At 45.3% G+C, this 13580-nt stretch overlaps 1 protein-coding gene across 4 annotated transcripts in view; it reads right to left on the minus strand.

Moving 5' to 3' along the window:
• LOC140480147 (uncharacterized) overlaps positions 1-13580 on the minus strand; it is a 454819-nt gene that overhangs the window by 73860 nt on the left and 367379 nt on the right. For all 4 annotated transcript variants that reach the window (XM_072574857.1, XM_072574858.1, XM_072574856.1 and 1 more), the window contains 3 exons: positions 7267-7374; positions 3686-3739; positions 1419-1526 (listed from right to left, as the gene is read on the minus strand). In XM_072574857.1, coding sequence (XP_072430958.1) covers positions 1419-1526; positions 3686-3739; positions 7267-7374 — 270 coding nt within the window. The remainder of the gene's footprint in view (positions 1-1418; positions 1527-3685; positions 3740-7266; positions 7375-13580) is intronic.

The following is a 13580-nucleotide window of genomic DNA, read 5'->3' on the forward strand; positions in this document are numbered from 1 at the left end:
AATTCTAATCATTCCCACCACCACACGCAGAATCACCAGAACTTCACTCCATAATGAAAATCGAGAGGAAACAGTTCAGGTTTAGAAATAATGTGAAAACATCAAGAATTAAATGTTATACTTTATTGAGCTCCGGGGAAAATTGCTCGACGATGAGTCAATGCAGTCTGACAGTTTAGTAAAATCTTAGTTTATGATGCTTTCCAAATTCTGTATCCAAAGCCAGGCTAATTACATGAAAAACGTATTCACACCACCTTTATAATCTGGAATGTCTTGACTGAATGGTTAAAAGCATAAACTTAAGTTGTTCCAATCAAATTCTTCAAAAGATGTTGGGTACAGCCAATATCGATGATGAAATATCATAAAGGATGAAATCTCATCTAGACTGTGAGACACATTAAAGCAATAATTGATGCATACAATGTGGGTGTCGCTGGCTGGGCCCAGCATTTATTGCCCATCCCTAGTTGCCCCTTGAGAAGGTGGGGGTGAGCTGCCTTCTTGAACCACTGCAGTCCACCTGCTGTGGATAGACCCACAATGCCCTTAGGAAGGGAATTCCAGGATTTTGACCAAGCGACATTGAAGGAACAGCGATATATTTCCAAGTCAGGTTGGTCTGAGAGCTCCAAGGGGGCATTTAGAGGATGAAATGCTGTATTCACATGTTGGTTTATTATAGACAACTCCTTACCCTGTTTTCCCAGCCCCTCTGTGACCTCCCACTGAAACTGTAGCTGCGCTCATCAGGCTGATACTGGAGCAGGAGGCAGGGCTGTGCTTTTGGCAGTGTTTTAGCTTGGGTGAGAAATTAAAACCAACCCCCGCCTGCCCTCGCAATTAGATATAACAAGCCCCATAGGATCTCCCCTGGGCCCTGTACAACACTGACCCCACAGGATCTCCCCTGGGCCCTGTACAACACTGACCCCACAGGATCTCCCCTGGGCCCTGTACAACACTGACCCCACAGGATCTCCCCTGGGCCCTGTACAACACTGACCCCTCAGCAACCGAAGCCAGCTAAGATCTGGTCTTTCACATGAAAGTTTTCTGTGGAATCTTGCTGAGCTGCCCATTGAGTGTTGAGTTACTACCATGCAGCAGCGACTGCATTTCCATAGCACCTTGTGGAGTACAGTGTGTTTTGGGACATCCTAATGTTGTCAGAGCCACTCTATAAACAGCTTGAAAATTCAGATTATAGGTTGCAGTCCAATAGGTTTATTTGGAATCACAAGCTTTCGGAGCTCTGCTCCTTCGTCAGGTAAAGTGCTGATGACTGATGAAGGGGCAGCGCTATGAAAGCTTGTGATTCCAAATAAACCTGTTGGTCTATAAGCTGGTGTGTGTCTTCCGACCTTGTCCACCCCAGTCCAACACCAGCCCCTCCACATCATGGTATAAATTACCATTGATCCTCGGGAGCCCCTCACTCCTTTGGGTCCTGCCTCTCCTCGTGGTCCTTGTTCACCTCGATCTCCCTGTTCCCCAGGAGGTGCTCGGTGTCCCTTCTCCCCCTTGAAAACAAAGTGCAGAATGATATATTCTTAGTTTTCCAATCACTTTATATTCATGATAGACATAGACAATAAACAAGGAAATCGGTGAGGGATGATAAGTTAGTTTGCAATGGTATGGAGACTGGCCGAGTGTTTGACAGTGAGGAGGAAGGTGTTGGGTTCAGGAAGATATGGATGGGTTGATAAGGTGGGCAGATCAGTGGCAGGTGGAGTTTAACCCAGATAAATGTGAGGGGATGTACTTTGGAAGAAGGAAAAAGATAAGGGAGTACTCAATGGATGGCAAGACACTCGGAAGCTCAGAGGGACAGAGAGATCTTGGGGAGCGTGTTCACAGATCCCTGAAGCTGGAAGGACAGGTTAATGAAATGGTTAAGGCAGCATATGGTACACTTGCCTTTATGGCACAGATGATAAGAGCAGGGAGGTTGTGGTCAACTTGTACAGGGACCTTATAGAGGTTTACAAAATTATGAGGGGCATGGATAGGGTAAATAGGCAAAGTCTTTTCCCTGGGGTCGGGGAGTCCAGAATTAGAGGGGCATAGGTTTAGGGTGAGAGGGGAAAGATATAAAAGAGACCTAAGGGGAAACTTTTTCACGCAGAGGGTGGTACGTATATGGAATGAGCTGCCAGAGGATGTGGAGGAGGCTGGTACAATTGCAACATTTAAGAGGCATTTGGATGGGTATATGAATAGGAAGAGTTTGGAGGGATATGGGCCAGGCGCTGGCAAGTGGGACTAGATTGGGTTGGGGGACCGAAGGGTCTGTTTACATGCTGTCCATTTCTATGACTCTATGACTTTAGTGAGGCTACAGTTGGAGTACTGTGTGCACCTCTGGTCCCCACACAATAGGAAGGATGGGATTGCACTGGAGATTCCTTCACCAGGATGATCCTCCAGCAACAAGGTACCTCTGAGGCTGTAAATCACTCCCGACTGGGGCATTTATGAGCGTACTTTTCCTGCCCACCTCACTAGGCTAGCAATCTGATTCCTGATCCTGATTGGATCTTTCCTGGCAGCGGGAATGTCACAGGGATCAGTGCTGGGGCCACTGTTGTTTGTAATATACATCAATGATCTGGAAGAGGGCACTGTTGGTATGATCAGCAAGTTTGAAGATGACATGAAGATTGGTGGAGTAGCAGAAAGCATAAGGGACTGTCAGAGAATACAGGAGGATATAGATAGACTGGAGAGTTGGGCGGAAAGGTGGCAAATGGCTTTCGATCCAGACAAATGTGAGGTGATGCATTTAGGGAAGACTAATTCCAGAGTGAATTATACAATGAACAGAAGAGCCTTGGGAAAAGTTGCTGGGCAGAGAGATCTGGGAGTGCAGGTCCATTGTACCCTGAAGGTTGCTGCACCCAGGTGTATGCCTGCCTTCATCGGACGGGGTATTGAGTATAAGAGCTGGCAAGTCATGTTAAAATTATACAAGACATTGGTTCGGCCACATTTAGAATATTGCGTACAGTTCTGGTCGCCACATTACCAAAAGGATGTGGACGCTTTGGAGAGGGTGCAGAGAAGGTTTACGAGGATGTTGCCTGGTATGGAAGGAAGGTGCTAGCTATGAAGAGAGGTTGAGTAGGTTAAGTTTATTTTCATTAGCAAAAAGGAGATTGAGGGGGACCTGAATGAGGTTTACAAAATCATGAAGGGTATAGACAGGGTGAATAGAGACAAGCTTTTGCCCAAGGTGAGGGATTCAATCGCAAGAGGTCATGCTTTCAAGGTGAGAGGTGGAAAGTTTAAGGGGGATACACGCAGCAAGTATTCACACAGAGGGTGGTGGGCATTTGGAACACATTGCTAGTAGAGGTGGTAGAGGCAGGCACGGTAGATTCATTTAAGATTCATCTGGGCAGATGCATGAGTAGGTGGGAAGCAGAGGGATACAGATACTTAGGAATTGACTGACAGGTTTAGACAGTAGATTTGGATCGGCTCAGGCTTGGAAGGTTGAAGGGCCTGGTCTTGGGCTGCAAATTTTCTTTGTTCTTTGAGCAATCAAACCAGTCAATTATAACCTCTCTGCTCCCAACCTCGAGGCCTGAGTCAGGCCACTGATTTCAGACTTTGTCGATAAAACTAAATGACCCGAATGTTTTGCCAATTCTCCGACATAAAAATGTGAGGAAACCTTTTTCCCTGAGCGCCCTCGCTGTCCTGGTTTTCCCCGTTTCCCTTCAGGTCCCTGTGGAGACAAAAACAAAACAGTTTGGGTTGAGGCGTATGAAAACCCCTACCTGGTAGCAATTCATGGCCCATTCATTTCACCATCTTCATTCCTGATGTTCCAGTAGCTCCGAGGACACTCGCTGTATATACCCTCTTCACCTGTAAGCATTTAAGGGGCTGTGTGCTTTCTTACCTTCAATTACTACTCTGAGACCACAGAAGTGAGGCAGACTGACTTGTGACAGTGATGTTGGAAGCACATGGGACTGGGGACTGAGAAAGCCCGGGAGCCAGCAAGCAAAGGACAGGAAGAAATGGGTCTTTTTCCAAGGCACATTCAGTGGCTATTTGGGGAGCTCAGGCACCAGCGCTTGAACCTCAATGTTCACATTATATAGTGATGATGTAGATGGGGGAAGTAAATGCAATCTCTCCAGGTTGGCAGATGACATAAGTTGGATGGGAGGGTGAGCTGAGAGGTGGATAGAGAGATGTTTCAGGGTGATTTTCACAAGCTAAGTGAGTGGCAGATGAGGAATGCTGTGAATGAATGTGAGGTTATCCGCTTTGCTGGCGAAAACAGGAAGCGGATTATGATCTGAATGGTGATAGGCTGGAAAGGGGCAGGTGCAACAAACCTGGGAGGGGTGGGGGGTGCGAGGGGGTGGTCCTTGAACACCAGTTGCTGAAAATAAACACGCAGTGGCAGCAGGTGATGAGGAAGGCACAGGACAAAGAACATTCCAGCACAGGCACAGGCCCTTCGGCCCTCCAAGCCTACACCAAACCAGATCTTCGATCTAAACCTGTCACCTACTTTCTAACGATCTGTATCCCTCTGCTCCCTGCCCATTCATGTATCTGTCTAGATACATCTTAAATCACGCTGTCATGCCCGCCTCTACCACCTCAGCTGCAACATGTTCCAGGCCCCCACCACCCTCTGCATAAAGAATTTTCCACCATACCTCCCCTAAACCTTTCCCCTGTCACTTTGAACTCGTGACCCCTAGTAATTGAGTCCCCCACTCTGGGAAAAAGCTTGCTGCTATCCATCCTGTCTACACCTCTCACGATTTTGTAGATCTCAATCAGGTCGCACCTCAACCTCCATCTTTCTAATGAAAATAATCCTAATTTACTCAACCTCTCCTCATAGTTAGCGCCCTCCATACCAGGCAACATCCTGGTGAACTTCCTCTGCCGCCTCTCCAAAGCACCCAAACCCTTTTTGTAATGTGGCGACCAGAACTGTACACAGTATTCCAAAAATTGCTGAACCAATGTCCTATACAACTGTAACATGACCTGCCAACTCTTGTATTCAATACCCCGTCTGATGCCATATGCTTTCTTGACCACTCTACAGACCTGCATTGCCACCTTCAGGGAACAATGGACCTGAACACCCAGATCTCTCTGTACATCAATTTTCCCCTGGACTTTTCCATTTATTGTATAGTTCACTCTTGAATTGGATCTTCTAAAATGCGTCACCTTGTATTTGCCCAGATTGAACTCCATCTGCCATTTCTCTGCCCAACTCACCAGTCTATCTATATTCTGCTGTATTCTCTGATATTGCCCTTCACTTTCTGCTACTCCATCAATCTTAGTGTTATCTGCTAATCAGACTACCTATACCTTCCTGTAAATCATTTACGTATATCACGAACAACAGTGGTCCCAACATGGATTCCTGTGGGATGTCACAGGCCTCCATTTTGAGAAACTCCCTTCCACTACTACTCTGTGTCTCCTGTTGCCCAGCCAGTTCTCTATCCATCTAGCGATTACACCCTGGCCCCATGTGACTTCACTTTCTCCATCAGCCTACCATGGGGAACCTTATCAAATGCCTTATTGAAATCCATGTATATCACATCTACAGCCTTTCCCTCAATCAACCAACTTTGTCACTTCCTCAAATAATTCTATTCGGTTTGTAAGACATGAACTTCCCATGTTGCCTATCACTGATAAGCCCATTTTCTTCCAAATGGGAATAGGTCCTATTCCTTAAAATCTTCTCCAGCAGCTTGTGAATAGTGTGTTGGCCTTCACAGTGAGAGGATTTGAGTACCAAGAGCAGGCATCTCTATATTGCTGCAATTACACAGGGCCTTGGTGAGACTACACCTGGAGTATTGTGTTCAGTTTTGATCTCTTTACCTGAGAAAAAGTGTTCTGGGTAAGGAGGGACAGCAACAAATGTTTACCAGACTGATTCCTGGGTTGGCTGCACTGGATGGATGAAGAGGGACTGGATTAGTTAGGACTATATTCACTGGAGTTTAGCAGAAATAGGGGTGTTGGGTCTCACAGTTCATGATCACAAACCAACTTAAAAAAAAACAAGCAAATGTTAGTTCTTGGTTGACTCACATGAGTAACAGCACAGTGTTTAACAATGGAAGTTGAATGGTTTCCTTTGTTTGAGACCTATTTGTGAATTATGTAATCGATATCCAGACTTTGCTGAAGCTGTTTATCTTGCACTCTTCAAGACAAATACAAGAATACCAAATTTCCGAAGGATAACAACAATTTATACTGCAGGGGAAAAAAGGCACTGGCTCCTAAAATGTGTTGAAGAAATGTTGGTGTTGTTGCTCATCCCATATGGCCCTTGAGGAGGCGGGAATGAGCTGCCTTCTCAAACTCCTGCATTACTTGGGGTGTAAGGACACACTGAGTGCTGTTAGGAAAGGACTTACAGGCATGGGGTCATCGAGATGTACGGCACGGAAACAGACCCTTTGGTCCAATTCGTCCATGCTGTTCAGATATCCTAAATTAATGCCGTCCCATTTGCCAGCACTTGACTCATATCCCTCTAAACCTTTCCTATTCATATACCAATCCATATGTCTTTTAAATGTTGCAATGTACCATCCTCCACCACATCCTCTGGCAGCTTGTTCCATACACATACCACCCTCTGTGTGAAAAAGTTGCCCCTTAGGTCTCTTTTAAATCTTTCCCCTCTCGCCCTAAACCTATGCCCTCTAGTTCTAATATAAACCTCTATAAGGTCACCCCTGAGGCAGGAGTTTGACCTGATGACACTGACAGAATGACAATATAGCTCCATGTCAGGATGGCGTGACACAATCTTACCCTGATTGGCCAAGGTGTTGCCTTGGAGAAAGCAGTGGGAACCTTTTCATTCATTTATACTCACTAGAAATGACATACATTCACCTCTGCAAACAATAGGGATAGGGCCAAACCTTTCTGGAATTATTGAGGGGCTTACACAAAGGAGACAGAGAGGGAACATTGAATCTTGTAGCACACAAACAGGCCATTCGTTCCTTTATCACTGAAACAGCAGCTCAATTAGTTAAACAGTCTCCTGCTCTTTCCTCTACCTTTGTGAGCTTTGCTTCCAATTTCTTGGTAGTTGATTCTAACCCCCTGCCTTTAGCTCCCCATTGGTTTCTCTGTAGCAAGAGCTTGTTCAAAAAGAGGCAATCTGCCCACCGAGATAAAGAGCTTCCATGAGTTCAGTGAGAGATATTTTCCAGGTTCTGGACTTACTGGCATTCCATTAATTCCAGAGGCTCCAACTGGACCAGCAACTCCTCGAGCTCCAGTGTCCCCCTTCTCCCCCATCTCCCCCTTGGGACCTGGATAACCCAGTTCGCCCTGCAATGAGAGCAAACACCAGTCTTCATTAGCATTAGTAATCATTACCATCGGTCGAAGAGTGTGATGCTGGAAACACACTGATGAAGGGCTTATGCCCAGAATGCCGATTCTCCTGCTCCTCGGATGCTGCCTGACCTGCTGTGCTTTTCCAGCACCACTCTCATGACTCTGAACTCCTGCAAATGCAGTCCCTACATTCTCCTAATCATTATCGTGAGTTTGTTTAATCATGATGGTATCTACCGTACCATTACTATTCAAACTTGAGGAATCATTAAGATCAGCAATCATTGCCATTAATTTGATTAACCATTACCATTACCAGTCAAACTCAAGCCATTATTATTATTGAACAGTTCTATAAAAGTTTTAGGGTGGTCAGATCATTCAGTCAGTTTCTTGCACAAAGGAGACAGAAAGGGAACATTGATCCTTGTAGCTCATAAACAGGCCATTTGTTCCATTATCACTGAAACAACAGCTCAGTTAGTCACTTGCTCTTTCCTCTGTCTCTGTAAATGCTTCCTTTGTAACCATTGATTTAACTCCCTTTTGAAAATTATTATCAGAGACAAAAACAGAAATTGCTGGAAAAGCTCAGCTGGTCTGGCAGCATCTGTGGAGAGAAATCAGAGTTAACGTTTCGAGTTGAGTGACCCTTCCTCAGTTCTTCTTAGAACTTCTTCCACTGCTCTTCCAGGTCATAACTTGCTGTTTAAAATAAATTCCCGTTTGTAATTCCCATTTGCTTGGTGTTTTTAGGCAGTCATGTTAGTCTGGGTCCCTCTATTACCCTCCTGACTCTGGAAGCACTGCAGTCATACAGTATTACAGCACAGAAAGAGGCCCTTTGGCCCATTGCCACTTGATGACCAACATGGAGGCAATCAGCTCTCCTCCATTTTCTAGCACTTGACCACGTACATCATGGTGCTTTAAGTCGGAGAAAGTGGGGACTGCAGCTGCTGGAGATCAGAGTCGAGAATGTGGTGTCGGAAAAGCACAGCCGATCAGGCAGCATCCAAGGAGCAGGAGAGTCGACGTTTCGAGTATAGGCCTGATAATTCCTGATGAAGGGCTTATGCCCGAAAGGTCGACTTTCCTGCTCCTCGGATGCTGCCTGACCGATGGTGCTTCAAGTCATCTAAATACTTCTTAAACGCTGTGATGGTTTCTCCATCTCCCATCCTTTCAAAGATAGAAGTCACACGACACCAGGTTACAGTCCAACAGGTGTATTGGAAATCACAAACTTTCTTGTGAATTTCAAATAAACTTGTTGGACTATAACCTTGTGTTGTGTGACTTCTGATCTCGTCCACCCCAGTCCAACACCGGCCCTGCTACACAAGTGAGTTTCACATAGCCACTACCCTCTGGGAGAAAATAATATTCCATAAACTCATCTAAACCGCTTCCTCTGAACTAAAGTCTATGCTCTCAGTTCCAAACCCCTTTACAAGGAGGTAAAATAAGGGGAGTGGTATTAACACTGGACTGTTAATCCAGAGACCCAGGCAATGTTCTGGGGATCCGGATTCAAATCCTATCATGGCAGATGGGGGAAAGTGAATTCAGTAAAATCTGGAAGGACCAGTCTAATGATGACCATGAACACATTGCCAATTATTGGGGAAAGCTCATCTGATTCACTCATGTCCTCCAAGGAAGGAATCTACAATCCTTACCCGGTCTGGCCTACACCTAACTCCAGACTCACAACAATGTGTGGTTGACTCTTAATTACCCTCTGGGCTTGACAAATGATGCCCTCTCCTGTGCATGAATAATAAAGAAAAATTCTCGCTATCTCTGCCTCGAAAGCTGTGTGCACCACAATGAGAGTTCCCTCAGCCTTCCCCGTTCTAGGGAAAACTACAGCAGCTTGCCAGGCCTCTCACCCTAGCTGCATCGCCCCAGCCTGGGCAAACTCCTGGCTTTGGATCGAACATCACCATTTTCAACCACCTTCCCTAAAGACTCCTCTTGAACAAGGTTATGAGTTAGCCTTTTCTCACTGTATGATGCTAGATTTAAAGTGACCTGTTCCCTGTTGGTTCCTCAGCTCACTGCTCTAGAAAACAATCTTATTGCACATTCCAAAAATTCGTCCCCCACAGCCTGGTGCCTATTATTTCTATCCAGACTGTCTGCAGATTGAAGTAAGTGATGATTACTGCATTCCCTTTGCTACCAACACCTTCACTTTACAGTTTTAGACAGTGCCTTATACTGATTGGCAGCTGTCCAATGCTTACTATCCCTTGCTTTTTCTTAGCTTCATGCAAACAGGTAGGATATTCATTGTCTAGCACACAATGAGTTGTTGTAATCTGAAATGGCATGTGTATGTGCCCGTGCCTATGTGAGACTGTGCATGCCTGTATGGGTGTTTGTGTTTATCTGTGTGAGGCTGTGTGCATGTATGTGCGTATGTGGGGACTGGGTGCTTGGGGGGATTGTGTGTGAGAGAGAGTGTGTGTCTCTGTGTGTGGACTGTATGAGTGTGTGTGTGAGAGACAGAGAGAGAGAGAGTGTGAGTGACATAGAGAGAGAGAGAGAGAGAGTGTGAGTGACATAGAGAGAGAGAGAGAGAGAGTGTGTGAGTGAGAGACAGAAAGAGTATGAGTGAATGAGTGAGGATGGATGTGTATGAAAGAAGATTGTCTGAAAGGGAATTTAATAAATACTTGCAAAGGAAAACAATTTTTACTGATGATGTAAAAACAACAAACCAGACTAACAGGATAAGCTCACCAAAGTGTGCACAGCCACAATGCGCAAAAGCCTCTTATTCTGTGGTGACTGATCCTAGCATTTTCGGATTAAGCTGCTTTATTTTGATCTCAGTAATATTCTACTGCTGGGATGTGGGAGCCCCTGGCAAGAACAGCCTTCATTACTAGTGAGCTTATTAAACCCCAGACTCCTGTTTGAAACAAAGTGCCTTGCCAAGCCACTGAAAGGACAATCACACATTTGCAAACAGATGAAATATGGGCCAGACCCAGGAGCAAACAGCAGAGTTCCTTTCGTAAAAGGCAGAAACAATGGATTTTACAATAATTTGAAGTTTCATGGTCACTACTAGTAATGCTTTTACTTATCTAGCTTTATTTAGTTAAAGAAATTTTAATTCTCTTGAAGTTAAATAAACTCTCCCTATCAATGAGATGATTAATGTTATTGTTTGGCCAGTACGATTATTGAATCATTCTAAGGCTTATTTACAAATATATGAAGGAGTTGCCCAGTTGCCCCATAAATCTGCTTCACCATTCAATAAGATCCCTCCACATTTCCACCGCCCCCCAATAACTTTTCTTATCATGAATATTCATATGTCTGTCTTAACACAAGGATTTTGTTCTACTACCCTTTGATGATGACATATGCCCCTCTGTGAGAAATATTTTTAAAGATTTATTCATGGATTACGGGCATTGCTGGCTGGGTGAGCATGTATTGGCTGTCCCTAATTGCTCAGAGGATAGTTAACAGTCAACCACATTGCCATGGGTCTGGAGTCACATGCAGGCCAGATTTAAGATGGAGGTAGATTGTTCCTTGATTGTCAAAGGGACCAAGGTTTATACGGACAAAGCGGGAGAATGGGGTTGAGAAATCTATCAGCCCTGATTGAATGGTGGACGAGCAGGAGGCTGGAAGAACACAGCAAGGCAGGCAGCATCAGGTGGGACAGGCTGGAGGCTGGGAGAACACAGCAAGGCAGGCAGCATCAGGAGGGACAGGCAGGAGGCTGGGAGAACACAGCATGGCAGGCAGCATCAGGAGGGACAGGCAGGAGGCTGGGGGAACACAGCAAGGCAGGCAGCATCATAAGGTGGAAAAGTCAACATTTCGGATGTAACCTTTCTTGAGGACTGCAGGTGGATGTAAGGGGAACTCAGATAAAAGATGGGGGGTGGGGGAAGGTTTTAGGTGGGGTTGGTGTGTGGCATGGTGAGGTAAGGATAGGAGAACACAGGTAGAATAAAGACCAAAGAACATTCCAGTACAGGAACAGGCCCTTCGACCCTCCAAGCCTGCGCTGATCCAGATCCTCGATCTAAACCTGTCACCTATTTTCTAAGGATCTGTATCCCTCTGCTCCCTGCCCATTCATGGATCTGTCTAGATACATCTTAAATTACGCTATCGTTCCCACTTCTACCACCTCAGCTGGCAACACGTTCCAGGCCCCCACCACCCTCTGCATAAAGAACTTTCCACCATACCTCCCCTAAACCTTTCCCCTGACACTTTGAACTCGTGACCCCTAGTAATTGAGATCCTCACTCAGAGGAAAAGGCTTCTTGCTATCCACCCTGTCTATACCCCTCATGATTTTGTAGACCTCAATCAGGTCCCCCCTCAACCTCCATCTTTCTAATGAAAATAATCCTAATCTATTCAACCTCTCTTCATAGCTAGTATCCTCCATACCAGGCAACATCCTGGTGAACCTCCTCTGCACCCTCTCCAAAGCATCCACATCCTTTTGGTAATGTGGCAACCAGAACTGTACACCATATTGCAAATGTGGCCAAACCAAAGTCCCATACAACTATAACACGACCTGCCAATTCTTCTACTCAAGACCCCGTCCGATAAAGGAAAGCATGCCGTATGCCTTCTTGACCACTCTATTGATGTATGTTGCCATCTACAGAGAATAGTGGACCCTGAGCACCCAGATCTCTCTGTACATCAATTTTCCCCAGGGCTTTTCCATTTACTGTAGCGTTTGCTCTTGAATTGGATCTTCCAAAATGTATCACCTCGCATTTGCCAGGATTAAACTCCATCTGCCATATCTCTGCCCAATCTCCAGTCTATCTATATTCTGCTGTATTCTCTGATATTCCCCTTAACTATCTGTTACTCCACCAATCTTAGTGTTATCTGCAATCCTACTAATCAGACCACTAATACCTTCCTGCAAATCATTTATATATATCACAAACAACAGTGGTCCCAGCACGGATCCCTGTGGGACACCACTGGTCACAGGTCTCCATTTTGAGAAACTCCCTTCCACTACTACTCCCTGTCTCCTGTTGCCCAGCCAGTTCTCTGTCCATCGAGCGAGTACACCCTGGCCCCATGTGACTTCACTTTCTCCATCAGCCTACCATAGGGAACCTTATCAAATGCCTTACTGAAATCCATGCATATCACATCTACAGCTCTCCCTCATCAATCAACTTTGTCACCTCCTCAAAAAATTCTATGAAGTTGGTAAAACATGACCTTCCCCAGAAAAAAACATGCTGCCTATTACTGATCAGCCCATTTTCTTCCAAATGGGTATAGATCCTATCCCTCAGTATCTTCTCCAGCAGCTTCTCTTCCACTGACGTCAGGCTCACTGGTCTATAATTGCTTGGATTATCCCTGCTACCCTTAAACAATGGGACAACATTAGCAATTCTCCAGTCCTCTGGACCTCACTCGTATTTGAGGATGCTGCAAACATATCTTTTAAAGCCCCAGCTATTTTCTCTCTTGCTTCCCTCAGTAACCTGAGATAGATCCTATTCAGACCTGGGGACTTGGGACTAGATTAGGTTAGGATATCTGGTTGGCATTGAGTTGGACTAAAGGGTCTGTTTCTGTGCTGTACATCTCTATGACTAGGACTTGTCCACCTTAATGCCTTTTAGAATACCCAACATTTCATCCCTTCTTATGCCAATATGACCTAGAGTACTCAAACATCTATCCCGAACCTCAATATCCATAATGCCCCTCTCCTCGGTGAATACCAATACAAAGTACTCATTAAGAATATCACCCATTTTCTCTGACTCCATGCATAACTTCTCTCCTTTGTCCTTGAGTGGGCCAATCCTTTCCCTCGTTACCCTCTTGCTCCTTATATATGAATAAAATTTGGGATTTTCCTTAATTCTGTTTGCTAAACATATTTCATAGAGTCATAGAGATGTACAGCATGGAAACAGACCCTTCGGTCCAAACCCAATCTAGTCCCAACTGCCAGCACCCGGCCCATATCCCTCCAAACCCTTCCTATTCATATACCCAACCAGATGCCCCTTAAATGTTGCAATTGTACCAGCCTCCACCACATCCTCTGGCAGCTCATCCCATACACATACCACCCTCTGCGTGAAAACGTTGCCCCTTAGGTCTCTTTTATATCTTTCCCCTCTCACCCATGCCCTCTAGTTCTGGACTCC

The sequence above is a fragment of the Chiloscyllium punctatum genome, chromosome 7 (assembly GCF_047496795.1).
Source record: "Chiloscyllium punctatum isolate Juve2018m chromosome 7, sChiPun1.3, whole genome shotgun sequence".
Taxonomy (NCBI): Eukaryota; Metazoa; Chordata; class Chondrichthyes; order Orectolobiformes; family Hemiscylliidae; genus Chiloscyllium; species Chiloscyllium punctatum.